At 41.4% G+C, this 27327-nt stretch overlaps 1 protein-coding gene and 1 long non-coding RNA gene across 2 annotated transcripts; one reads left to right on the top strand and one right to left on the bottom strand.

Annotated features, from left to right (window-relative positions):
- LOC144375564 (uncharacterized) lies at nt 1–1978 on the bottom strand. The gene is made up of 2 exons (XR_013435618.1): nt 1539–1978; nt 1–1394 (listed from the first exon to the last, which is right to left on the bottom strand). It is a non-coding gene; the product is annotated as an uncharacterized LOC144375564 (long non-coding RNA).
- Nucleotides 639–25611, top strand: Eif4ebp2 (eukaryotic translation initiation factor 4E binding protein 2). The gene is made up of 3 exons (XM_005325946.3): nt 639–1064; nt 17512–17697; nt 19227–25611. The coding sequence occupies exons 1-3, from the start codon at nt 920–922 to the stop codon at nt 19256–19258; spliced, it is 363 nt and encodes a 120-aa protein (XP_005326003.1). The 5' UTR covers nt 639–919; the 3' UTR covers nt 19259–25611.
- Nucleotides 25612–27327: the final 1716 nt, after the last annotated feature.

Raw genomic sequence — 27327 nt, 5'->3', positions numbered from 1 at the left:
TTTTGTATTTTATTTAGAGACAGTCTGAGTTGTTGAGCAACTCACTTTTCACTGAGGCTGGCTTTGAACTCGTGATCCTCCTGTCTCAGTCTCCTGAGCCACTGGGATTACAGGCACAGTTTCACTTTACTTATTTTATGCACACACACACACACATATTTTTTTTTCAGTTGTTAACAGATACCTTTATTTTATTTATTTTTTGTGATGCTGAGGATTGAACCTAGTGCCTCTCACATGCTACGCAAATGCTCTGCCAACTGAGCTACAACTCCAGCACACAATTTCACTTTTGGGGGCTATAAATGGGTAGGAAGCGGAAGTTGGCTTAATGAAAGTAGTGTTGATTGACAACCCCCCCCCACACGTTGATTGACAAATAAACACACACATTGATTGACACACGTTGACTGACAGACACACACACACACACACACACACACACACACACACACACGCACACGAAAGTCCTCCTCGTCCTCCTTCGCCAGGCTCAGTAACGCTTCACACAGACTCCCTCAACCCACTTCCCTCAGGCCCAAGTTAAGCCCCGCCCTCTAACCCCGCCCCGCAGGTCCCACCCTGCATCTACGTCACCTCCGGCCGACAAGCTTTCCCCGAACTCCCTCTGGCTCCCGCCTTCGCCCGCTTCCGGTCGTCGTCGTCGCCGCTGCTGCCGCTGCTGCTGCTGCTGAGGTTGCAGGCGGAGGCCAGAGGACCGGGCGGCGGCGGCGGCGGCGGCTGAGAGGGCGGCGGCGGGAGCGGAGCGGGACGAGAGAGCGAGAGAAAGCGACCGAGGAGCTAGCGCAGCGCGCCTTGCCGCCCGCCTGAGCAGCCGGAGCCTTCCGGGCCCGCCGCCGCCGCCGCCGCCGCCCGCCTACCCGCCCGCGGACAAAGCCTAGAGCCCGCGCCCAGAGCCATGTCCTCGTCCGCCGGCAGCGGCCACCAGCCCAGTCAGAGCCGCGCCATCCCTACCCGCACCGTGCCCATTAGCGACGCCGCGCAGCTACCTCATGACTATTGCACCACGCCCGGGGGGACGCTCTTCTCCACCACGCCGGGAGGTGAGACCGCGTCCCCTGCCGCTCCCCTGCGTGCCCGCGCCGCCCCCGGGACCCCGCTCGCGGCTTCGGGACCCTGCACTTTGCCTTCTGGCTGGCGCGCGACTCGAGTCTGCTCGCGCCTGCTCACCCGCCCACCCGGGAACGTGGCTCGAGCGTCTCCGAGAAAGCCCCGGTTCCCGCTTCGTGGCAGTTTGACGAATTCGACCCAGTTTCTCTCCCCTTCGCCTCCTTCCCAGGCGGATTCGGCCGCGCGTGGCACTCTGCGTTACTTTCCCCTCCTGCAGTTTGTGCTCGTTAATGCTTGACTTCGCGGGTGTCCCCCTGGCCTTCCTGGAAAGGAAGTCAGAGAGCGGGATTCAGTTATGGGAGCCTTCGGTGACATGTTTTGCTGTTTTTAAAAAGGTCAGGAGGAGGCTGGAATGCAGAGTCCCGAAGCCTCGCCCAGTGTTACCCTGCTTTGACAGCATTGTTTACCTTGTTGGACGAGGCCCCACGGGTGGGGGAGTCCCCAGGCCGCGAGGAAAGTGTGATACAATAATGCTCAAGTCCTAGCCAAGGGGAAGGAGGTGAGAATGGTGGAACGCTGGCAGCCTTAAGGGTAGAGTTTCTGAGTCTCCGCCTTTGGAGATGGATTGAAGGGGGGCTTTTTGTCAAGCAGGACACCCTGGTCGAGTGAGGTTGCCTGATCCTGGGGAATGGGCTTGTAGAAAGAGGCGATGCACAGGGAGGTTCCTGGCATTGCTTTTCAAAGGAGGACGAGGAACTGTTTACAAGCAACAGTGGGGTAGAGGTGGGGCTTGTTGAATTGGTCACGGGAGAAGGGAGCTCAAAGGTTGTCTGTCTCTTGCCAGGGCTGTTCTCCAAAGGCAAAAGACTGGAACCAGGCTTCCTTTTAAGTTTAGATCTTTGCCTTCTTTTAGTGACCAGGCAGTCATCCCCTTGTAGACAGAGGGTGGGGACTTCGCTGGCAGCCCCTCCGGTCTACAGGATCTCTGGCCTTCTTTTTGTGGGCAGGGATGGCAAGTTGTACTACAACCAATCCCTGAATCCGTTGCACAATGGCAAAGCTTGTAGAGTAAGGGAACTGCCTTGCCAACACCAAGGAATTTAAATCTAGGAGAGAGAGTTACTGTGGATAGATCTATGGATAGGAAGCGGAAGTTGACTCAAGGAAAGTAGTGTTGATTGACAAATAAACACACATGCACACAAAGTCTTCCTCATCCTCCCTCCCTTGGCTCAGTAATGCTGAGAGATTGAATGCTGTGCTTCCAGCAGTTCAGAACACGTGTTGCTATAACAACACAACCAGCTATGATTTTTATTTGGAGAAGAGACTAAACTTTTAGCTATATATTAATTTTCCCTGAGGGAAGAGCCACAGAGGGAACCCCTGCCATATTTCAAAAGTTAAACTGTTGTACTTTCAAAACAAGGGCTTTAAAGATAGAAGCCTGTCTCATAGTCTGGATTAGTTCCTAAAATGCTTGGGAAGATTTCTGCCAGAAATACTGATCCATTTACCCTCCCAACACACTATCACTACTGCTTGATCAAATATCACTTAACCTGCCTCCACACAGCTTATATGCATTCTTTTGTTTTACATTTAAATACTTGTCATTGGCTCATCTGTAAAGTTGAGTTTGTATTTACTGGTAGATCTGCATGCACGAAGTGATCTACACAAGTAGATCACTTCTACACAAGTGCTCGTTTAATACTTAACAGAATACAATATCACTGCAGTTGGGTTTAATCACTATTTTAACAGTTAACTTAGTGCTATTAGTTGTGGTTGTGTAGTACTTGATGTTTTTCTCCTTTGGAGATTTTCTGACCTCTGATGATTTGTTTCCTCTCTCTTGCTACACTCTTCTTCTCCCTCTTACCATGTAATTTTATTTCCCAGAACCAGAGTGAAGTTATTATTTGGTCACCTCTAGACTCTCAAACTAACGTGGATGCATGTCTTCCTTCAGTGAGTTTTGTGTGCTTAGTGCAGTGCTTTGCACAAAACAGAACAATACTCAAAAGTAGGAAATGCAATTGCTCTGAATGGACTTAAAATCCTGACTTGGAGAGATAGGAGGTGCAGATAAGATTTTTAGTCAAGTGCTGGTTTACATTTAGACAAATGAGAGTCAGTAGGCTTATATTAGAAATCTAGGCTAGGTATGGTGGCACATGCCTATAATCCCAGCCATTCAGGAGGCTGAGGCAGGAAGGTTGCAAGTTCAAGGCCAACCTCAGCAACTTAGTGAGGACCTAAGCAACTTAGTGAGACCCATTTTCAAAAAAGGACTGGGGATGTTGCTCACTGGTCAAGTAACAGTAGATTCAGACTCCAGTAGAAAGAAAATAATGGGGGGAGTACTTTTCTTGTCTCAAACTTCTGGAAACCTGGAATGGATAACAGTTGGTGAGCTGTATGCCTTAGATGATCATACTGGGCAGATGTGTTTACAACAATGCCAACTTTGTATTTCTCAGTCCCTTTGAGAGTCCTTTATTCATTGGATATCCTACTCTGGAAGTTTCTCAAAATTGCTTTCCTGTGGTTTGGGAAATGAGAGGTGGGTGAAAATACATTTGTCATAACATCTTGGATTTCTTGTATTGCTAAAAGAGTGCCTGAAAAAATATTCATTATTAAAAAGGGGAAATTTTTTTTTGTCTTGGATTCAAGTGGTAGAGCGCATGCAGCAGGCCCTAGATCCAAGTGCCAACACCACAAATAAGTGAATAGATTGTAGATAATATTCAGTTCTTGCATTGGGAGGATGCTTCTATCTTTGATGGAAGGTAAGAGTTGGCTTCACTTGGTGTATGTGTGTTGTTGAAGATTAAACACAGGGTGTTGAGCCTGCTAGGCAGTTGCTCTCCCACTGAGCTAACCCCAAGCCCTAGCTTCACATTTATAATATTGGTTAGCCAGAAGGAACTTAATGGCTTTGTTTTATATTTGAAAGAAACTGAAACCCAAAGAAACCCAAATTGGCTGTATCATACAGCCAATTAACCTAGGTGGGTAGTCTCAAATTTAGTACTATTCCAATTTTTTCTTCCACTATATGTGGCGCTGAGGGTCGAACCCAGTGCCTCACACATGCTAGGCAAGTGCTCTGCCACTGTCCCACAACCCCAGCCCCTCACAAACAATTTAAGAGACTATTCTGTCTCTGGAATACTAGCTAATGTGATTTTGCTACTTTATTATTCTTTTCCTAGGCATGGAACTGTGACTTGGGAGAGTTGTGCTCTGGGGAATGAACAGACACTCAACCTCTTTTAGCCTTTCTTTTTCATATATAACATCCTCATCAGCTATAGAAAATAATGCTGTAATGAACAAGAGGTCACTAACTGATGGTCTGAAATCTTGTTTGTGCTATAACTCTTCCTTTCTTGCCTTCTGGTTCCTTTCTTCTGCTCTTGGTTCACTGGGGAAAAATTACCTGAAGGCTATTGAAAGAATTGGTAAAGGAGAAGCAGGAAGAAGGGGAAAATAATTCACTTGGAGCGAGCTATATAAAAAATTTGTATTTTGGGAGAGACCTCCTTCTTAATCTGGTTTCTTTCTTGGGATGAATGAGTCATACTCTATAGAAATGGGGAAGGAGGACCAATTTCTGATGTTGTCACAGCATTTTTTATTGGGTGACTTCAGGCTGAGTATATTCTAGGCCAATACCTTCCGAGCCAACAGAGTGTTTATTTAACTCAATAACTTCAGTTCTTAACAAGAGGACTGCATTATTACCTGTGAGAAGTACATGGAAAACATAATGAAGAGTATTCATCTCACTTTGCCTTGTTGTTAAAGAAGATACCATTTACTTACTTCAGAATTATCACAGATTAATGTGTTGTCATTCTGTAGGAGATTCAGCTTTGGTCTCATATGTCAGCTGCCAAAGTATATATTGGAGATGTCCTTCAGCTTTTATGTTGGATGTGGTGGTGTTTTCTGGGGCGGGAGAACTAAATTGCAGTCCTTTTCCTCAGGGCAGTGTGCCATGTGGAAGAAGCACGTGTGCCTGACCGAAGTCAGATAATCTGAGTATGATGAGGGGAAACAGCTCCTATGGGTAGATAGATAATGCAGCATACATGGCAGACCTTCATGTACTTCCCTGCTGCTCCCCCAAAGACTCCTGCGCAAAATAGGAAGGAAAGTGATATATCTACACTGGCAACACCAAGGTTATTAAGGAGAGAGATTTTTGTTGTTGTTTTTAGTTGTAGATGGACACAATACCTTTATTTTATTTTTTGTGTGTGTGGTGCCAGGGATTGAACCCAGTGCCTCACACATGCTAGGCAAGCACTGTGGCACTGAGTCACAACCCTGCCCCAAGGAGAGAACTTTTTGAGAATTTGTCTTAAAAGTAGTTGCAGGGGTGGGTACTGGGGACCAAACCTAGGGGTGCTTTACCATTGAGTTGCATCTCCAGTCCTCTTTATTTATATATATATATTGTTTGTTTATATTTAAGATGGACACAATATCTTTTTTATTTTATTTGTTTATTTTTTATATGGTGCTGAGGATCAAACCCAGTACCTCACATGTGCAAGGCAAGGGCTCTACCACTAAGCTATAACCTCAGCCCATTACTTATTTATATTTTTAAGGTTGTTTTTTTTTTAAGCTTTATTGGCATATGATTTTTTAACTTTATTTATTTTTTTATGTGGTGCTGAGGATCAAACCCAGTGCCTCCAGCCTTATTTTTAAGTTTTGAGACAAGTTCTCACTAACTGGCTGAGGCTGGCCTTGAACTTGCAATCCTCCTGCCTCAGCCTCCAGAGTTGCTGGGATTACAGATGTGCACCATCTGGATGAGTTGTGGATGTCTATCCATTAAGAGAGGAAAGGATCCTTCACAGGGCAGTTTTTTGGTGAATAGCAGGACTTGTTCTTGGCTCCCAAGTTGTAAGGTGAGCAAATTAATGTTTAGAAGATTTTTGCTGTTCTATTTACAGTAGCTCTATTTATAGTTGAGACTGGCAGTAAGTAGGTAAGGCCTAGACTACTATTTCCAGATATATTCAATGTTTTACTTTGCTTTTTGCAGGCCCCTTAAAATCTGTATGTTCTGCCAGGCAAGGAGGCTGAGGCAGGAAGATGACAAGTTCAAGCCAGCCCCAGCAAAAAGTGAGGTGCTAAGCAACTCATTGAGACTCTAAACAAAATACAAAATAGGGCTGGGGATGTGGCTCAATGGGTAAGTGCCTCTTGAGTTTAATCCCTGGTACCATCATCACCACCCCACCACGCAAAACAAAACAAAAAACCTGTATGTTTCTTAATATTCAGCAACTATCTACCCCTGGTGTGCCCAGTATTTAAAGATCCCCTTTACCTGGTTCTCAGACCACAGCTTGAAGCTAAAAGCTCAGAAATTTTGAGTATTTACATCTAAATAAGTAATTGTTTAGATCTCTAGGATAAATATCTTGACAAATAATTTGTTTCATTATGTAGTTTTAAAGAGAAAAACCTCACTAAGCAAGGATAAATCGGAAAAAACAGTTAAGTTTTTGTTATTCCTTGAAATTTTCTAAATTCAAGATCATGTCATCTGTGAATAAAGATAGTTTTTTCTTATCAATCTGGATGCCTTTTAATTGTCCTTGCTAGTGTCTTCAGAATGTGTCACATCTAGTACCATAGTAGACACATATGAATAGATGTGACATGGAGTAAAACATAGAGAATGGGTTCTTTGCCTTATTTTTGATCTTAGGGGAAAGCAGCCAGCCTTTCATCATTAAGTAAGCTGTTAACTGGGGGCTTTTTGTTTTTGCATTACTAGGAATTGAACCCAGGACCTTGTATATACTAGGCAAGTGCCCTACCCCTTAGCTACATCCTCAATCCTTCATGAGAATTATTTGAGACAGGTCTTGCTATATTGTGCAGGTTGATCTCAAACTTTCAATCCTCCTGTCTCAGCTTCCCAAGTAGCTGAGATTGCAGGTATATACTACCATACCCAATTTTACTGTGGTTTTTCATAAATCTACTTTATTGGGTTGAGGAGATTCTTTCTAGTCCTGTTTATTGGATGTTTTTAATCATAAAAAAGTGTTGCAGTGCTGGGAAAAGAATCCTGGGCCTTGTGCCTGCTAAGTAAGCTCTTTACCATTGAGCTATACCCCAGCCTCCCAATTTTTTCTTCTATTGAAATGATCATGTGTGTTTTGTGTCTTATTCCATTGCTATGTATTACATTAATTAATTCTCACATTTTGAATTAGTTGTATTCCTTAGATAAAATCTTAATTGGTTTTGGTATATAATACTTTTTATATGTTGCTAAATTCAGTTTGCTTAATTCTGGGGATTGTACCCAGAGATTTTCTACCACTGAGCTTCATCGCCAGCCATTATTTATTTTTTTATGCTTTTTAAAATTTTTTGAGACAGAATCTCTCTCAAGTTGCTGTGACTGGCTTTGAACTTGGAATCCACTGCCTCAATATCTGGAGTAGCTGGGATTACAGGCAGTTGCCACCACTCCTGGTTTAGTTGTGGACTTTGGAGTCTGAATTCACAAAGCCTATTAGCCTGTACTTTTCTTTTGATATGTTTGGTGTTGGTATTAAGGTAATACCACACTTTATTTTTATTGTTTTTCAAAATGCCCTTCTGTTAGGAACTTTAGATAGGGCGAAGAGAAGGGAGGAGGCATGAGGGGTAGGAAAGATGGTGGAGTGAGATGGACATCATAACCCCAAGTACACAAATGGTGTGACTCTACTTTGTATACAACCAGAGACATGAAAAATTGTGCTCTATATGTGCACTATGAATTGAAATGCATTCTGCTGTCATATATAACAAATTAGAATAAATACATAAATTTAAAAAATGGAAAAAAATGCCCTCTGTTTATAGCAGAAGTACTGACTATTATTTACTGGTGAAGATAGACGATTGGCTATAGATTCTCAACTACTTATCTGAAAGTGTGAGACTTGGGATTCTTCTTTAAATGTCCTGGTTAATCATTAGGGCCTCAGAGGAGCTGCTTTTAACACCAGAGATTGATTGTTAGTTGTTGGTCTGTTCCTACATTGGAAGGAAATTGCTCTCTTGTTTAGTAAATTCTTTTGGCACTAGGTAAAAACATTAACCTAGAACTGTGACATTTCTAGGATTAGTATAAGCTCCTTCTATGGGTAAAAGTGGAAGATACTTTTAAAAAAAAAGAAGTAGTAGTAGTGTTGGAAAGGAAAGAAAGCAATAGTAGGAATGAAAGCCAGGTTTGAATCCTAAAGTGTTTTCTCCATACCATACCATTAGCAGTGATTGTTAATTACTAGCATTACAGTGACTTGAAAACATCTGTGAAATTGAATCCAAAGAATTGATCCGAGATGCAGTCTACATATTTAGCCTATATTTTCTTGTAAGCAGAGCCAGGCATTTCTGGAGAGAAAATTTATTTCCAGGTGTACAAGCCCAAAGAGCAGTGGGAGTATTTGATATACTTCATTTTGGCTCAGATTTCCTGATGGTTGAGATAGACTTAAAGTCGGTAGGCGTTTATTTAAGGGTGGATGGTGTCATATTACCATTTTGGACCTGGTACCTAGCCCTCAGCATCTGATTCAACTCATTTTGAAACCTAAATTCAAGTAAACCAGATTTGTCTAGAGTACCTGTGTTGTTTATATTGTGTCATGATACCTTTGTCACTGTGTGACCTTTTGCAAATACTTTTAACTTCTCTGGATGTGTTTTTTCATCTGCAGAATGAGAGACTTCCCCCAGATCCTCTGTAAGTTCTTTTCTAACGCTGGACCTTCTGAACAGAAAATCATTTGATCAGCTTCTCTTTTAGCCTAGAGTGTGTTCTATTGTGGAGGTGGCCTAAGTGATTGGGCAGAGTCCATTCTTTTTTTTTTATTATTATTATTTTTTTAGTTGTAGTTGGACACAATACCTTTATTTATTTATTTTTATGTGGTGCTGAGGATCGAACCCAGGACCTCGAACATGCTAGGCAAGCGCTCTACCGCTGAGCCACAATCCCAGCCCCAGAGTCCATTCTTAAACATTAATATCTTGGAAATTTTGTTCCCAATTATTGAATCTTGAAATTAATCAAGGGATAATTGGATAGATATTTCACAAACCTTGGGTGCCTTCCATTTGCCATAGTGTTTAGCCATATTGTTAAAAGGCCCTGAGGCTTCTAGTTGGGTCTTTTGTTGATGTAAAAATTGTCTCTATTAATCTTACTAGTACTTTAGGGATTTAATGGTTTTGCACGCCTAATGTGGTTCTGCCACTACCAGTCTCCCTGGAGGATATTGAGACACACAGCTTTTAGTTTCCTTTGATAGAGCTTTTCAGGAGTCTATTCATCCAGAACCTTCATGAACAACAATGTTTAAGGCCTGGGGTTGTAGCTCAGTGATAGAGAGTTTGCCTTGCACATGCTGGGTTGGATCGTCAGCACTACATAAAAATAAAGGTGTTATGTCTATCTGCAACTAAAAAAAAATGTTTTTTTAAAAAAAGAACAATGTTTAAAATTGAAGTTTGGGGCTGGGATTGTGGCTCAGCGGTAGAGCACTTGCCTAGCAGGTAAGAGGCCCTGGGTTCGATCCTCAGCACCACATAAAAATAAAAAAATAAAATTGAAGTTTGATCACGGATATTCTCTAAACCAGTCAAACACAGACCTTATTATCATCACCTTTCTAAACAGAAGGAATAAAACTCTTTATAGTCCTTTCTGTAGTTTTACTTCTTATTTTCCCTGTTTATTATGGGGGTGGGTGGTACTTGCCAAGTGCGTTGTTGTTGTTTTTAAATTCAGTTTTTCGTGGTCTCTGCTGCCCTAGCAGTATTGTTCTCTTGGTTTATAAAATAAGTGGCAAGCATTTTTGTTTCAATTCCTTATAATTCTTTTAGCATTGTCACTGATCTTTTAAAGTATATTTTTATGGTGGTAAATGTATGTATCATAAAATTTACCTTTTTAAGTGTGTAGTTCATTGGCAATAAGTATAATCACAGTGCTTTTATAATCATTACCTACCATTATCCCTTTCCAGAATTGTTTTCATCCTAAGTAGTGTCTTACTATGGAAGATGAGGATTTTAGTTGACATATTTACCCTTTTCTTGGAGGTGGAAAAAAATATACATATATGTACATACATACATATATACACATATGCACACTCTTCTGTGTACTTTTACCTTCCATCTTCCCAATTTCTTTTTTTTTTTTAAAGAGAGAGTGAGAGAGGAGAGAGAGAGAGAGAGAGAGAGAGAGAATTTTTAATATTTATATTTTAGTTCTTGGCGGACTCAACATCTTTGTTGGTATGTGGTGCTGAGGATTGAACCCGGGCCACACGCATGCCAGGTGAGCGCACTACCACTTGAGCCACATCCCCAGCCCCTCCCAACTTCTTAAACCCATTCTGGTTAATATTTATTAAATGTGGATAAATATTAACATATGTGATTGGCGTTGTTAGTTTTCTGTCCAACATCTATTTCCTCTTCCATGTTATCATAAATTCTCTGATTTCCTAAGTGGCAGTTTGCCAAGAGCAGGTATATAACCATGACTTCTCTAAGCTAGTCATGGCTTCCCCGGTGTTAGATCTGGTGGGCATCTGACTCAGTTCTGGCCAAATGGGATGTAGGGGGAAATCTGCTAGAGGTTTTATGAGATTTTGCCTTCTGCTGAAAAAAGTCCTGTGAGGAAAGCCCATTCAACTCCACCATCCTCTATTATTATATGAAAACAGGACCATCTCGGCCTTAGAGGATTTTGTTACTGGCTTATTCAAGCTGTGCAATTTAGGCAAGTTACTTAACACCCGCTGCCACCCCCCACAAGCTGTCCATTTGTATAAAAGGATGCTTCATTTTGGAAGCAGCCTTGGTTAAATAGAATTGGATGGTAGAGGACCCAGTGAAAGTCTAGTAACAACTACCCTGTAAGTTAATCAGGATACTGTGGATTTTCTGTGCTTTTTTCCCAACCAACATTTCTTAGATATATAAAGCTTGATATATGGATTAATTATTATTTAATCTATGATGCTTGGTTTTGAAAGAGGCCCTTAGGCTTGAATGACCTGTTTCTGTATCAGCCATCTTGGCAAGTATCATTTCAGCTCTCATGGGCCTTGTTGTTTTCTACCATTTGAGAATCATTCATTTTTAGATCAAAAGGGAGCGCGTTTTTTCTCCTCTCTATTCTCCATTAAAGGGACTCTATTTTGCTCCTGACTTTTCCTAGTAAAATCAGCTCTAGAGAATGTGGTGGGATCAAGGTATTATATAGAGTTATCCTAATATCTGTTCACTAGGGGATGAAAAAAATTATATTTATCATAAATGCTCATATTTGTTCTGAATTTAAACATGAAGACTAAGTAATATATGCACATTTTATAAACAAAACAGCATAGAAGCACATAAAATGCCACCAGGTGGCTGGGGACGTAGCTCAGCAATAGAGCAGTTGCCTAATGTATGGGCAAAGCCCTGGGTTCATTCCCCAGCACCACCAAAAAAAAAAAAAAAATTGCCAGTGAACTACCATTTTCAACATTTTCTGTTTATAATGTTTGTTTAGTTAACCACAGTTGCTATAAATAATATATCATAATTTCTAATACTAGACAATAGTACTGACTCCTTATTAGAAAAGACAAGGAATTAAGGGTATTTTATTGCTTTCTACCTCTCATTTCCTCTTTTCTTATCTATGCTGGAGATGGAACCCAGGACCTCATATATGCTAAGCCAGTGCTCTATCACTGAACTACATCCCCAGCCCCAACTACCAGTTTTTGTAGTTGAATTTTGTTTTTTGTAGTTACCTCTAAAATTCCAAATAATAATAGGTTTGATCCAGTACTGAGATAAAAATATAGTTAAACTCTGTCTCAATCTGTCAACTTTAGTCCTCCATTGTCCTGGAACAGTTTGATTGTAAAAATTGAAAATCAGTAAATTGTGTTTTTTATGCCTTTCCAATTTAAGAACAAGGAGTATGATTGTTTTCATAGAAAAGGAAATGCAGCCAGCTTGCACATGTAATCCCAGCTGCTTGGGAGGCTAAGGAAGGAGAATCACAAGTTTGAGGCTAGCCTGAGCAACTTATGTAGCTCCTGTTAGAATACCTCTGAGTTCAATCCCCAGTAATGCAGAAAAGAAAAAAAGAAATTACAATAATGTATTATTGTATAATTACAATAATGTATTATGTATCATTGTCCAGAAATAACAAATGATTAAAGTGATAGAACTACTAATTACCTGGAGTTGGTCACTACCCAGTATGTACACAAATCAAAGCAAAGCATCCCACTCTACCTCATGTATATGTACAAATATATGTCGGAGGGAAAAAGTACAGATTTTCCTCAATTAACAATGTGGTTACATCTTGATTAACATATTATAAGTTGAAAATAATCACAGGTTGAAAATGTATATAATACACTAACCTACAAACCTCATAGCTTGGCAATATAGTATAGAAAATCCAGTTATTTACCCTCTTGATTGTGTACCTGACTGAGAACTGTAGCTAGCTGCCACTGCCCATCATAGGTGTCATGCTAGATATTGCTAGACCAGGAAAAGATAAAAACTAGAAGTATGGTTTCTACTGAATTTTTATAGACTTTTTTTTTCCTGTTTATATGCTTATTTATACTGGGGATTGAACCCAGGGGAACTCTCCACTGAACTATACCCCAGCCCTTTTTTTTGAGAGAGAGGGTCTCATTAAGTTGATGAATATGGCCTCACACTTGTGATCCTCCTTCCTCAGCCTCCTAAATTCCTGGGATTACAGGCCTGTGCACCACTGTTTATGGATGAATTATATATGAATTGTATCTCTATAAAACTTTTTTGGGGGCTGGGGATGTGGCTCAAGCGGTAACGCGCTCGCCTGGCATGCGCGGGGCGCTGGGTTCAATCCTCAGCACCACATAAAAATAAAATAAAGATGTGTCCACCGAAAACTGAAAAATAAAAAATAAATATTAGAAAGTTCTCTCTCTCTTTAATTTTTTTTTTTTTTTTTTTTTTTGGTGGTGCTGCTGGGGATTGATCCCAGAGCTTTGTGCATGCAATTGAGCTATATCCCCAGTCCAGTAAAACTATTTTTTAAACCTTGTATTTTATCAGGTCTGCCTGGTTTTTCTTTTTTTTTTAAAATATTTTATTTTTTAGTTATGGTTGGACATAATACCTTTATTTTGTTTATTTTTGTGTGGTGCTGAAGATCGAACCCAGGGCCTTGTACATGCTAGGCAAGCACTCTACTGCTGAGCCACAACCCTAGCCAGATCATGGTTTTTCAAACTTTCTCTCATAACTCACACATTAAGGCATAATTCCTACTACCTATGCCATAGTTGGTTCAGTTCTTTACTACATATAATTTAGAAATATTGCTTCTGTCCTGTGCTTTTTTTTTTTTTTTTTAACCACCTCATCACTGTATTTTCCAAACTGGGTAGCAGTATAAAAGTACTGCAGAAGTTAGAGTGATCTTGTTTCAAATTGCAGGTTGAATGTGAAAGCTCACCTTTCTGAAATCTAGTCATGAACAAGAGTTAGTTGAGGGCTGGGGACGTAGCTCAGTTGGTAGAGTGCTTGCCCTGCTGCAAAAGGCCCTGGGTTTGATTCCCAGCACTAAAAAAAAAGAGAGAGAGAGAGTGTAGATCACACACAGGTGTGCAAGGTCCATCCACTAAAGCCCCTTCCCTGTTCTTGGAAATCTGTCAGGCCCTCTCTCATCATGTTTGCCATTATTTTGCATATCATCCTAATAAGCCGATTGCTGATTTCCAAACCCTAATAGATTAGAATCCATTTAGAATGGGTGTAAATGGTGTGCAATGGACTGAATCCTATCTCCCAAATTTGCATGTTGAAGCCCTAACTCCCAACGTGATGATATTAGGGGATCTATGATGGTATTCGGGACCTTGGGAAAGGTAATTAGGTTTAGGTATGATCATGATGGGTTTAGTGTCCTTACAAGTAGAAAAACCTGAGAGATTGCTCATCTGTCATGGGAGAACACTCTTCACCAGAAACTACCTATGCTAGCACCTTAATTTTGGACATCTAGACTCCAAAACTGTGAGATAATAAATTTTGGTTGTTTGAATCATTCAGTCTGATGTTTTGGTATGGCAGCCTGAGCTGACTGAAACATGGGGGGAAAACATCTAATAGTTTTTTCTTTTTATTATGACAGGAGTATTCTTATTTTTCTGCTTGAGAATCTAAAGTCTCTGTTAGCCGATAGTGTTTTTTTCTTTCTTTTTTTTTAATTGGTACATTATAATTCTACCTAATAGTGGAACCTTTTATTACATTTGATACATACACATAATATAACAATATAATTTGTTCAGCTTTATTTCCTAGTACCTTCCCTCCCCCTCATCCCTTTCTATTTACATGAGGTCCCACACACATGTGTATGTTTTTTTTTCCTCTTTTCTCCCTAGCTTCTACATCTAAGAGAAAACATATGATCCTTGATTTTCTGAGCTTGTCTTATTTTGCTAACCTAATGCTCTCAATTTCCATCCATTTTCCTGCAAATGACATAATTTCATTCTTCTTGGTAACTGAATAAAACTTCATTTTGTGTGTCTGTGGGTCATTTTTTTTTTATCTATTCATCCATTGATAGACACCTAGGCTTTTCCATAATGTGGCCATTGTGAATCGTGCTACTGTAAACATGTATCACTGTTAAATGCTCACACCAGTTCTTTAGGGCAGATACCAAGGAATGATATAGCTGGGTCATATGGTGGCTTCATTCCCAATCTTTTAAGGAATCTCCATACTGGTTTCCATAGTGATTGTATTATTTATACAGTCCCACCAACAGTGTAAAAATGTCCCTTTTCCCTTTATCCTCTTTAGCATTTATTATTACTTATATTCTTAATGGCTACCATTCTAACTGGAGCAAGATGAAATCTTGGTGTAGTTTTGGTTTGCATTTCCCTAATTGAAGAAATGTTAATTTCTTTTGAGAAGAAATTGCTCATTTTTTGATAGGGTTATGTGGGGGGGGGTTGGTAAGTTTTTTGAGTTCTTTATATATTCTGGATATTAATCCTCTATCAGAAAAGTCACTAGCAAGGATTTTCTCCCATTCTGCAGGTTTTCTTTTCACACTCATTTCCTTTGCTGTGCAGAAGCTTTTTAATTTGATATCATTGCATTTGTTACTTCTTGGTATTATTTCCTGAGCTCTAGGAGTCCTGTTGAGGAAGTCATTGTGCCAGGAGTAATTTAGGTTCTGCTTCTTTAGACTGAATAGCTTTGTAAGGTAATTTTACTTCAACATATAATATTGCCTTTAATTTGGATGCCTAAATCCTGAAAGCATCACTCTCCACACTTAAGCCTAATGTAAGCAGGGTAGCCACAGACTATTACTTGCCTTTGTTACTTAGAGTTGAGAGATGCTGGGCTACCACTTCCTTTTTCCACTGTCAACCCCTTTAGCAGACGTCACTAAGGATCACCACATTCTTTCTTCCTGAGCCAGCTGAGGTCGTAGAATCAGCAACAGAGCTTCACACATCTACTTTGGGCCAACATCAGACATCTGTAATTGTTGCTTAGTTTTGTATCTTATTTATGGTCATTAGTAACTTGAGAAGACCATGACGAAAAGAATGGATAGTACTCTGAGGTATGATTTATGAAATTGTATAAATTTCAGGTGTACAGGTTCATGATTTTGTGTGTATATATTGTGAAATAATAACCACAATCACGTTTAACACATCTATTATCTCATATAATTACCTTTTTTAGTATATGGTAAGAACATTTAAGATCTACTCTCAGCACATTTCAAGTTTTTAATACAGTATTGTTAAGTATAGTCACCATGCTGTACATTTAGATCCCCAGAACTTAAACTTGTAACTGAAAGTTTGTACCCTTTGACCATCTTTTCCCCATTTCCCCTGGCATCTACCAGTCTACTCTTTTTTTTTTTTTAATATTTTTTGGTTGTAGATGGACACAGTCCCTTTACTTATTTATCTTTATGTGGTACTGAGGATCAAACCCAGTGCCACACCCATGCTAGGCCAGTGTTCTACCAACTGAGCCACAACCCCAGCCCCGAGTCTACTCTTTATGAATCGTACTTTTTTTAGGTACTACATACAAGTGAGATTATAGAATATTTGTTTCTGTCTTATTTCACTTAGAAGATTCATCTGCCATCAAGGTTTATCCATGTAGTCACAAGTGGCAAGATTTCCTTCTTTTTATGGCTGAATAATATTCCTCTGTATAAGCATGTGTACGTGTACATTTCATTATTATTACTATTATTTGCAGTTCTAGGTATTGAACCCAGGTCCTCCTCATTGCCAGGCAAATGATCTACCACTGAGTTACACACCCAGCTACACCACATTTTCTTTATCCAGTCACTTAATTGACAGATATTTAAGTTGTGTCCATGTCTTGGCTAGGCTGTAATGAACATGGATGTATAGGCATCTCTGAGCTACTGATTTCATTTCCTTAGAATAGATATCCCAAAGTGATATTGGAGAATTATATGGAAGTTGTTTCTACTTTGGTGATGGCTCACTGGGATTTTTGATTCGTGTTTCCTGATGGTTAGTGATGTTGAGTTCCTTTTTAGGTACCTGATATTCACTTGTAAGCAGCAGGTTTTCATAACAATCGGGTAAAGTGTGCTTTTCAGAACTGTTGTTGTTTGTAAAACATTCAGGTACTTCTTCCAGCAAGCCAATTGTTTTGTGGAATAGAGTTCTACTGTGGGGAGGATGTCAGTCTTCGGAAAAAGCCTTTGACCTAAAGGTGACTGTCTGTTTTTCCACATATTTATTTATTCATTTAAAAATTTGTTTTGGACATTTTAATGTTAGGATGCAGATGAGATATTTATAAGTAAGACATTGCTTTGACATCAGGAATGTAAACTACAGAGAGAGGTCAATAGATGTACAGGAGTCTGTCCTAAGTGAAGTGTTTTGTGCAAGCTAAGAGAAAGAATGGCTAAAAGAAGGGGAGAGAGTATGGCTTAACAGAGGAAGTGGTGTTGAGCAGAAAAGAAGAAAAATATCTTCTTATTGTGTGGGTGTAGCAGTATGGTTTGTTTCTCACACAGACATCTTTATTAATAATGGGTCCTGTTTACCTCTGTTGAAGGATGTGCAGGAGTTTCCTGCCAGAAGAGGAAGAAAAGGCATTCCAAATGCCAGTGAAGCCTGTTCACAGGTTGGGAAGTTAGAATTTTGACTTGAATTATAAAATCCTTAAAGATTAGAATTAGGTGGAATTCAAACCAAATCCCTTAGTGTTATATGTTGGTAGCCCCTTAATTTATTTCAAATTCTTTTCAACCCTGTTTTCCAGGAACTCGAATCATTTATGATAGGAAGTTTCTTTTGGATCGACGCAATTCTCCCATGGCTCAGACCCCACCCTGCCATCTGCCCAATATCCCAGGAGTCACTAGCCCTGGCACCTTAATTGAAGACTCCAAAGTAGAAGTAAACAATTTGAACAACTTGAACAATCATGACAGGAAGCATACAGTTGGTAAGGGATGCCTGTGTTGGGGACCAAGGGGGTGGCTCTAGGAATTTTTATGTCAGTTTTCTGTAGGTTGAAAAATGTTGATACAACAGGTATAATGATATTTAGTAGATATATGTCTCTGAAGTCCTCTCACCTCCCAAAGTTTATTGAACTGCTTTGAAAGCCCTGAGTTCCAAATTATAATCAAATCTCATTGGTGGGTGGAAAACAATCCAAAGTCAGGGCATGGTTAACTCAAAGTTGACTCTTGGAACCATACCTGAAGGACTGCCTGGTCAAGGCTTTATTGGGCCATGGATTAACACCCGCCCTCCCATACACACACACACACACACACACACACACACACTCACACACTCACACACTCACATACAGAGAGGATGTCAGAGCTCCCATTTCCATCGTCTTTAGAGAATAGACTTTTTTCTTTAGAAGAAAGATATCTTCTAATTATCTGGGTGTAGCAGTATGGTTTGTTTCCCACACAGACAGACACCTTTATTAATAATGGGTCCTCTTTTTACCTCTGTAGAAGCAGAATAATGATGTAAGAAATGGCCAGCTCTTGAGTAAACCTCAGGGGTTGCACTTTGATCCTCCCAGTACTGGGGATCAAACCAGGGCCTCACACATGCTAGGCATACTATAGTACCACTGAGCTACATCCCCACCCCTTATTAATTTTATTTTGAGACAGGGTCTTGCTAAATTGCCGTAATTAACCTTCAACTTGCCTACTGCCTCTGTCTCCTGAGTCTCTGGGATTACAGGTGTGTGCCACTGTGCCTGGCCTTCACTTGGGTGTTTTTGTTTTTGTTTTTTGGAGCGTGGGGAAGGGGGTACTGGGGATTGAGCCCAGGGTCACTTGGCCACTGAACCACATCGCAAACCCTATTTTGTATTTAATATTTAGAGACAGGGTCTCATTGAATTGCTTAGCACCTTGCCTTTGCTGAGGCTGGCTTTGAGCTCACAATCCTCTTGTCTCAGCTCCTGAGCCCCTGGGATTATAGGCATGTGCCACTGTGCCCAGTTCACTTTGGTTTTTAATGAACAAAGTCTCAATACATAGAAGGTCTCAAGTTCAAAGCTTCCAGAAGAGTGTGCTCACTTGATCTCTGGCAGAGAGCTCCTAGAAGCTGCTATGTTGTGAGCTATGGACAAGGGTATTCTGGGAAAGTTCACTCGTGTTCTTTTGCCCATTTTCTCTTTCCCACAAGTGATGTGATTTTTTTTTTTTTTTAATTCCATATAAAAAAGGCCAGCCGAAGGCTGAGGGTATAGCTCAGTGGTAGAGCACTTGCATAGCATGTGCAAAGCCTTGAATTCGACCTCCAGCACCACAAAAACAAATGAACTGAAAATTTAAAATATTAGGCAAAGCAAAGTAAAACAGAATGAGTGCTTTAAAGTAGCAGAGAGTGGGATTGTTTGAATTATTTTCTTGACCCTTGTGTATAGGAAATGATATTTAAAAGTGTTTTGCTTTTCTTTTTGTGCTAAACTTTGTGTTTCTTCATCCTACCCAGGGGATGACGCTCAGTTTGAGATGGACATCTGACTTCCCTGTGAGGAGAAGAAAAGCAGCAACACCAATGCCTATGTGTACCTGATCTGGCTGTAGGATCAACAGTGAAGAGACACAGAGGCAGCACCAGCATCCCCAATGCATCTCCACCTCTCCCTCCTCCTCTGTGCCAAATGATGGGAAGATGAGATTCATCTGACCATTTCTCCTCCCTTTCCTATCCCTGCCCAGTTAGATTAGCTTGAAGGCCCTTGGGGTGTTTTCTTAGAACTAAGCAGTCCATAGAGGAAAACTAACTGTGGCTTCACTGGTCATTTCTCTATTGAAACCACTCTCCACTTCAGATTTATTCCAAATCAAGTCTCACTCTACCAGCTGGGATTTCTGGGATACAGAGATTTGGCTGGTTGATCATTATTTGTGTTCTTTTCTTTGTCTCTCTTCCTTGAATCCTACTTGTTTAGTGCTCGGTTTGGGGTCTTTAGATCCAGAATGGGGACATTACAAAAAGAGGGCTGCTTTCTCTTTTTGAGTTTGAGTTGTTTGTCTTTAGGGACAATTTGTGCAACTCTGATAGCAGTACCCCGTGACGCTGTTCTGAAGTCTACTTCCCCTCCTTCCTCTAGGAGGAGTATCTTCTGTCTTTGGTATTATAATTCATCTTCCCATTCCTTTATATAGTGCAAATAAATTTGTGCAGATACTTTTAATCTTTACCACTGAAGGGAGCCTTGGTAACCAGGTGTACTTTACCATTCTTCTGCCATTCCTCTCTGCTTGAATCTTGTTGCTGGCAGAGTTCTCTGAATTGTGAGATCTCCACATGATTTTTTTCTGCTCCCAGAGCAGGTTCATAAGAAGGAATTGAGACACTTTGGTCTCCACATGGTGGGTAAGGACTAATCCTAGTATTCTGCCAGATAATGCCTAAGAATGACCTCTGAAGACTGTTGAACCATTTCAGTACCCAGTTTTAGTAGTCAGCTGTTTTAAAATCCAATCAATGTTGTGATATTTGTTGTCTCAGATTTCAGTTTCTTCTATTTTGAGTTTAAAGTTGACTTTCAGAATGTTCTTAGAAAAGAACTACATATTTTTCCTGTTTGGATCTGCTTTGTTTGGCTTCTGGGATAAATAAGCATGGGCTTAAAAATGTGTTCCTTTTTTTTTTAAACCATTCCCATCATACTCTGAATTTTCACTTCCCTTCCTTCCCTCCCTCCCTCCCTCCCTCCCTCCTTCCCTCCTTCCCTCCTTCCCTCCTTCCCTCCTTCCCTTTCCTCTACCAGGCCATCTTTCAAATATACATCAAAGATACCTCAAGTGTTGGTATCTGATAATATCTATCACTCCTCTTAAATGAGGAGTGACCTTTTATTTTTAAGAGGACTACAGACCTATTTTTAGATATGTTTTCAGTACAATTTTGAACAGCAACTTTTTAACTAAACATCTTCCAATGTTAGGAAGGTAAGAAATGTCCATAGTCTGCTGTTCCATGTCACCATCCTTTGTTTCCCCAGTTCCTTCTGAACTCTTTCCTTCCCCCTTAAGTTTTGGGTGTGTGTGTTTGGAATTTGTTGTGAGTGGTTTATAAAACTGGACCATTCTGCCTTGCTGTGGCTTGTTCAGGAAAGCCTTGTTCTTTTCCTTACCCCTCCCCTGACTTGTTTTCACCTGTCCTTCCCCCCACCCCCTACTCTCCTGGTACTATTGACTGGCACAGTAATCCTAGGGTGCCTCCCTCAAAAGACTGATCCCTCCATCCCCTCAGAGGAAGGCAAGTAAAGTAGCCACTGGTATCCTGGGAATTTGTGGTTGGATTGGGCGCCCTGAGCTCTCTTAAGAGACCAGATCCCAGGGTGGAAGTAACGGTTCCATTGACTAGGAAAGAAAGCTGTTTTTCTTTTGAACTATGAAAAGACCCTACTTGTGAAGACCTTTTAGAAAGAAGAGAAGAAGTATATCTGCGGAACTTTGTTCTGTTTTCTGCTACAAAAATGTGAATAGTTCAAAGAGTAAAAATCTTTTTTAATGATTGATGTCTCAGGAATAAGCTGGATCTCCAGTGTTTTGGGGATGCTTTGAGTCAAATTGATAATCAGAAAAGTATTTTTTGTTTGTTTGTTTGTTTAATGTATCCCTGTTCTGATTTTAATTAAACTCAAAATTTCGCTTTACATAGTCTTAGAAAAACTTAAATTGCACTGTCATTTACATAAGAAGCTTGCTCAGGACCTATTTGTACCTAGAGCTTGGTTCTTTGGGAGTGAAGCTTTTTATTCTTCATATGCTGGTGGTGGCATCCTGTGGAATCTGACTTCAGCTGGCAGCAAGCAGGTGTCAGTGAGCAGAAGAGTATGTTTTTCTTGATTTTATTGTTGCCTCTGAAAACTTGGGCTCCTCACTTGCCCACAATAGGAAATGGATTTAAAACATGACTATTTGAATAGTATCAAAATACCATTTGCCCCTTTCTCTCCATCTTGGGGAATCTCAGCACATGACCCTTAATCAGAGGATATGTTTCTAGAATTTGTTGAGCGTCTCCTGTGTCATGCAGGAGCTGCCTAGTCCCTTGACCTTTTCCTACCAGAACCTCCTCACTGCTTGGAGTATTTCTTTCCTGGAGGCTACCATTACTAAACATACTCTGATCTCCATAAACCAGCATGGCAAAAATAATTGCACAAAACAACAGATAAACTTCCAGTAGATGGCATCTTTATGTCATGCCTCATAGAATCACTTTCAGAGCAAGCCAGAATCTAATACGTAGTGCTCTGAGTGTTTAGAAGGAACCTCCCAGATGAAGCCCTAAGTGAATATTATTCCTGACTTTCTCTTGGGGAGAAAACACCATAAGTTACTATCTGAATGAGAGTTCTTAAAATCTTAGTAACTATTTATACTTTTTATTTTATGAGGAAACCATGTTTCTATACTTCTGGGACAATCTTCATGACAAATGACCTAGACAGACAGATACTGTTATGGTTTTGTCGTCTTTGCAGAAGCAAAGGGTTCCCCAACTCTCATATTCTGTATTATTTGGTGTATCATTCATGAGAGCATAGGAGTAGAAACTAGCTGGCTTCTAGGTGTTGGGCTTCCAGGCCAAGTTTTTTCCTATCTGTATTAGTTTTCTGGCTTTATAAGAAATTGCTTCCAAATTTAATAATATAGCAAATGTTATCAGTTCTATAGAGTAGGGGTTTGGGTGTAGCTTAGCATAGTGGCTCTAGCACAGGTCTTATAGAGTTGCAGGCAAGATCTGCACAGGGCTTGCTGTCACTCTGGAGCTAGGCAAACACTACCTACTGAGCTGCATCCTCAACCTGAGAATCCACTTTCAAATTCCATCTTTGTAACTGTTGGGCAGGCTGCCTCAGTTTTCTCCCCGCGTGGATCTCTGCAGAGCAGCACAAGTATCTTCATACCATGATGCCTGGCTTCTCCCTGACATTAGAGGGAGGCAGGGAAAGAGAAAATTGTGGTACCCTTAAACCACACTCCCAACAGAAGATGAAACCAGTGCTGAGGATATGGCTCAGTTGGTAGTGTGCTTGCCTTGCATGCACAAGGCCCTGAGTTCGATCCCCAGCACCACAAAAAAACAAAAACAGGTCAACAGGGAGGTAGGTTTAATTTAAGTGAACTATATTGCTACCAAAAACAATTCTCTAAAGTATGTATCACCAAGCTAGGGTAAGACAAACCTTCTATTCCCCAAAGCTACCTGATGGCTTTGAGAGAGGTAGCAAGAAATGGCAGTTCCCAGGAGAACTGTAATATATGTACACCTGTCTGACTACTAGCTGCTCAAGGATGCTTATGTGCAAAGCTTAGATTTGGTCTCTAAGACTCATTAACCGCTTTACTTTCTTTTAGCCAGTAATCGATGGAAGGAATTGGGGCCTGTCACTAAAGCTGTCTTAATTTAAATGGGGATTGTCAAGCAAAGGGAGTAAATCTGAATTAGATGTTAGGGTATAGAACCGAAGACAGGAAAGATTCAAGATGAAACAGATGATAGTGTCAGGAAGCCAGGTCCCTACATGAGTCAGTGTATGATACTTGTTATCTTCAGCTACACCAGCTTGCAGGCTTGAGTTAGTTCTCTCACCCAAGAAGCACCTTCACTTTACCAGGGAACACCTGAGAATGACAGCCATCTTTCTGTGCTTGATTGCCCTGTTAAGCCTAAGTGTAGGTAGCTGTGTGTGCTCATTTTGTCCTGGGCTTCTTGATGTCATTGTGTTCTTAAAATGAAGCAGTTTTTCACCCTCAAGAGAAACCTAGAGGCCATTTGTCAGTCAACACATTCCTGGTGAATGTCTACTTTGGGTTTCTGGCACTTGTTCCCAGCCAAGTCTTTAGCAATTTCAGACATCTTAAAAGATGCAAATTCTTGTTTGGATTTACACTGAGCTCCTGAGCATTTCCTTTTCTGTAGCTGTGCTTGCTTTAGCCTTTACTTGAATAAGAAGCCTTGTTGCTGAGGCAGCCATAAGCAAAGTACAGGGCTCATCTCTGAAGCACCTTCCATTGATTTTGGTTTTCCTGCTGATTTGGAATGGAATAAAAGTAAGTGGTCTTTTATTTATTTATTGGCTCTTTTGGAACTCTCAGGCTTTATCCCACATTCCATCAGAATTCAGCTAGGATTGTGGGGTTTTCCCCCTAGTCCTTCCTGAAGCCAGAGAAAAGAGAGTCCCTGCTTTGATCCAAGGTAACCGATGTAAAGGGCTCACATTGGTAGCAATGTCCCAGAGATGGGATCTCTTTCTCTGCTATTCATTGTGGATGCCAGCTTCTGGAAGCTGGGACATGGCCCTTTGCATTCTCCTCAAAAGAAGGCCTCACTCTCTGGTTCAAGACTGTCCCTCCTTGGCATGTTTTTTGGACTATAGGTATGTAGAAGCAATTTAATAATCTGCGAAGCCCAATCACTTCCCAATCATTTAGCATTTGTTATAAAGAACATTGTTTCTCTGGGAGCAATTCCTGTCGGAACTTTGAAGGGGGAGTAGTTACCTCATTGTTCCTTTCCTCTCAGATTTTAATTAGAGATGAAATTGGGGTTTGGTTTTGTTTTGTCACTGTACTGGGAATTGAATCCAGGGCTGTCCAACATACTAGGCAAGTGCTCTGCCACTGAGCTACCTTCCTAGCTCTTGATATCAGGTCTTGAGGCAGGTGGGTCACAATTCAGAGTACTTATACTTTAGGGACATCCTGTGTTCTGGTTACTGTTTCCTGTTTTAGTAGTGGAGTTTCCTTGAGGCTAACTCACAGAAATTTCTAACTGAAGACTTTAAGGGTGATTGCTATGTACTCGTTTTTCCAGTTAATCATTCATAACACCTTTCCCACCTTCTGGAATTTACACTAATTTCTTTAGGCTAGTCCTGGAAGTTGATACCTTTTGACAAAGCTTAGATTGAGCAGAAAGTTGTTTGAGTTCAAATGGTCTTTGGTTTCTCTCTGCTTGTTCACCTTTGCCCGTGGCCCTGGCAGACCATGCTGAGCTGAAACCTTTGCCAGGGAATTTAAACTCTTCCTCTGCCACCTTTCCAAGGTGGGAGGCTGGCAGAGAGATTCTACAGTGCTTGATAATCACTTGACCATGCTGAAATTTCCAAAGGGAGCTCTTTCCGGTGCTTAAAACCAAATTCCAGGACATTAAACTTAAAGGGAATTCCACGAATCCAGCACAGCATGTTCATTCTTGTTGCTGTGTTCCTCTTCAGCTGAGTCTTAAGAAAAACAAAAGGCCCAGGCCAAGAGCAGTTCTTACTGGGAATCAGGGGAGTGGGGGAGGAACACTAGTTTGAGCTAAGGGGCCAGTTGGGCCAACCATCCTACTCCTTCCTGGTGTCTGATCCAAATCACCAAGTCCCTTGCACCAGTGCCTTGCCTTTACCTGCAGACGAGCCCGTCTTTTTCCACCAGGGTGAGGAGACCTCCACAACCCCAGGGTAAACCTTAAAGAAAGTGTTTAGAAGAGCCCCGAGGATGCTCATGTATTCTAGTGACCATTTTAAGCATCTTTTTAAAATATTTTGTATAAAAAGCTTCCCTGTCTAGTACCACCAGTTCCAACCACATCAAATGGAAAAGCAGAGACTGCCAGCACTTTTCTTGGTCTTCCTGTCCTCTCCCTTGATGTGTTTGTTGTCCCCTCACCCCTCCCATCCATTCACTGTCGGGATGGTTAACGGAGGGCACCATGCAGTTCTGAGGCAGTCCTGTGTGATTCCATGACCAGTTTTTGTTTTTAATGTTCTTCCAAACCAGCAGGTGTTTGGAAATTAGCGGGGGGGAAATCAATTCTCACCAATGGTTGCTGTTACAGTTAAATCAATAAAGATCTTGAGTATCAATGTGGAGTCTTGTGCTGAAGATTGAACCCAGGCTGTTGAACTTGCTAAGCATACACTTTACCCCTGAGCTACTCCCTGCACACACCCAGCCTCAATTTGGTGTTTTAGTTTTTTCAATGTTTCAGGTGAACTGTTGAGGGTTATTTCACATCTGTGGAGTCTTCGCTGATAGGGCAGAGAGTGGAGGTAGTTGGCAATTTTGTGTACATCATCCCTGAGGAGGCCCACATGCCTTTCCCTCTCTCAGAAGGGCTGTTTCTGGCCCTTGGGAGCCTTCATTAGACAAGTGCATGTCTGGTGTCTTAAACCAAGGTGTGCTGCATGAGCATCAGACTCCTGCTGTTAAACCAGCAAGTCCCCAAATTAATACTAAAAGAAGAATCGTCCTCTCATATTTTACAGTCTGTGAACAGAGCCCACATGACCTTTTCCTGTAGGAAAATTATTATGTGGGCTCTGTTCACAGACTGTAAAAGGTCCAGTTTTATTTCCAGTGCAGAAGTTAAGGGCAGAGGCCTTGGAGTTGGGTAATTTCATTTCCAACGTTGCTGCTGGGAGCTGAGTCGCCTCCATACAGCAAGATTCAAGTCTCCTGTGCCTTGGTTTTCTCTGGAGTGAAGAAAGTCTTTCAAATGTGAAAGGGGAGTGGGGGTTCTAGATTGTCATGAGGCTTGGGTAGGATCATGGAGCACACTTAACCTGGTTGCAGATACAGAAAGTTCAGGATAAACAGTTCTTGTTAAAGAACTCAAGCCCAGCTCTGTTGGCCTACACACCCAGAAGCTAGCTGTTCAGCTGGGTCTCCATTCCCTCCATGTACAGGTGTGGGAGTGGAGCAAGTTTGACCACTGAACAGGCACCCAGGCTGGGTGCAGTGGTGCACACCTGTAATCCCAGCCTGGCTCCTGTCTAAAGAAAGGAGAAGATCAAAAAAACCTCTGTAAGGGAAGTTGGGGACTAAATAACCTGGAAAGCCTTCCAGACATCCTGTGCTCTGCCCTAAAGGCAATTAGGACAGAGGGATAGGGTCTTATTGATAAAAAGGGAGGTTTTTCAGGGTGGAGATAGCTCTTGGTTATGGTGCCATCTAGAGGCAACAGCCACTTCCTTGCCTGTGATTCCATGTTTCTGCTGTCCTCTTAAAATTTGTCTTTCTGTTTTTACCCCCTGCCAGCTATGAATAGTAATGCATCCATTTTTTCCCCTTAGAACTTGACTTGGTACTGCTGAAGGAACACTAAGTGGAACTTTGCCTTGAGAGCAAGTTAAAATTACTGTAAGCCCCAGTGCAGGCAGGACAGCGGTGCTCAGGCAGTACTTGCTCAAAGACAGAGTGACCAGCCAGCCCACAGCCCCAAGCTGAGAGCTGCTCCCCAGGTTAGGGCAGTAGGCTTTGCCCACAGACCTCTAGCTGGGCAGCAGTGACCCTGCTGTGTCACTGGCACAGGAAGCACTAGCAGGGGTCAGGCATGGAGTCACCACTTTGTGCCTGCATTGTCATCTTGCAAGGGGAAGCAAGGCCTTGCTATCAGGGAAGTCTGTTCTGAGTCAACAGAGAAGCTGACTAAATGCTCCCATGAGCTAGAAAGCCAGAAGTCGGTCCATCTTCCACTTTCTTGGCCCAGGCTATGTAAGAGCCATTGGGTAAAGATTCTTGAAAGCCCTGGGATGGTGTGTGTGTGTGAGTGAGAGAGAGAGAGAGAGAGATGCTGGGGT

Source organism: Ictidomys tridecemlineatus, chromosome 1 (genome assembly GCF_052094955.1).
Source record: "Ictidomys tridecemlineatus isolate mIctTri1 chromosome 1, mIctTri1.hap1, whole genome shotgun sequence".
Lineage (NCBI taxonomy): Eukaryota > Metazoa > Chordata > Mammalia > Rodentia > Sciuridae > Ictidomys > Ictidomys tridecemlineatus.
Note: the sequence above shows the minus strand (reverse complement) of the source record. Positions and strands in the feature narration are given on the sequence as shown.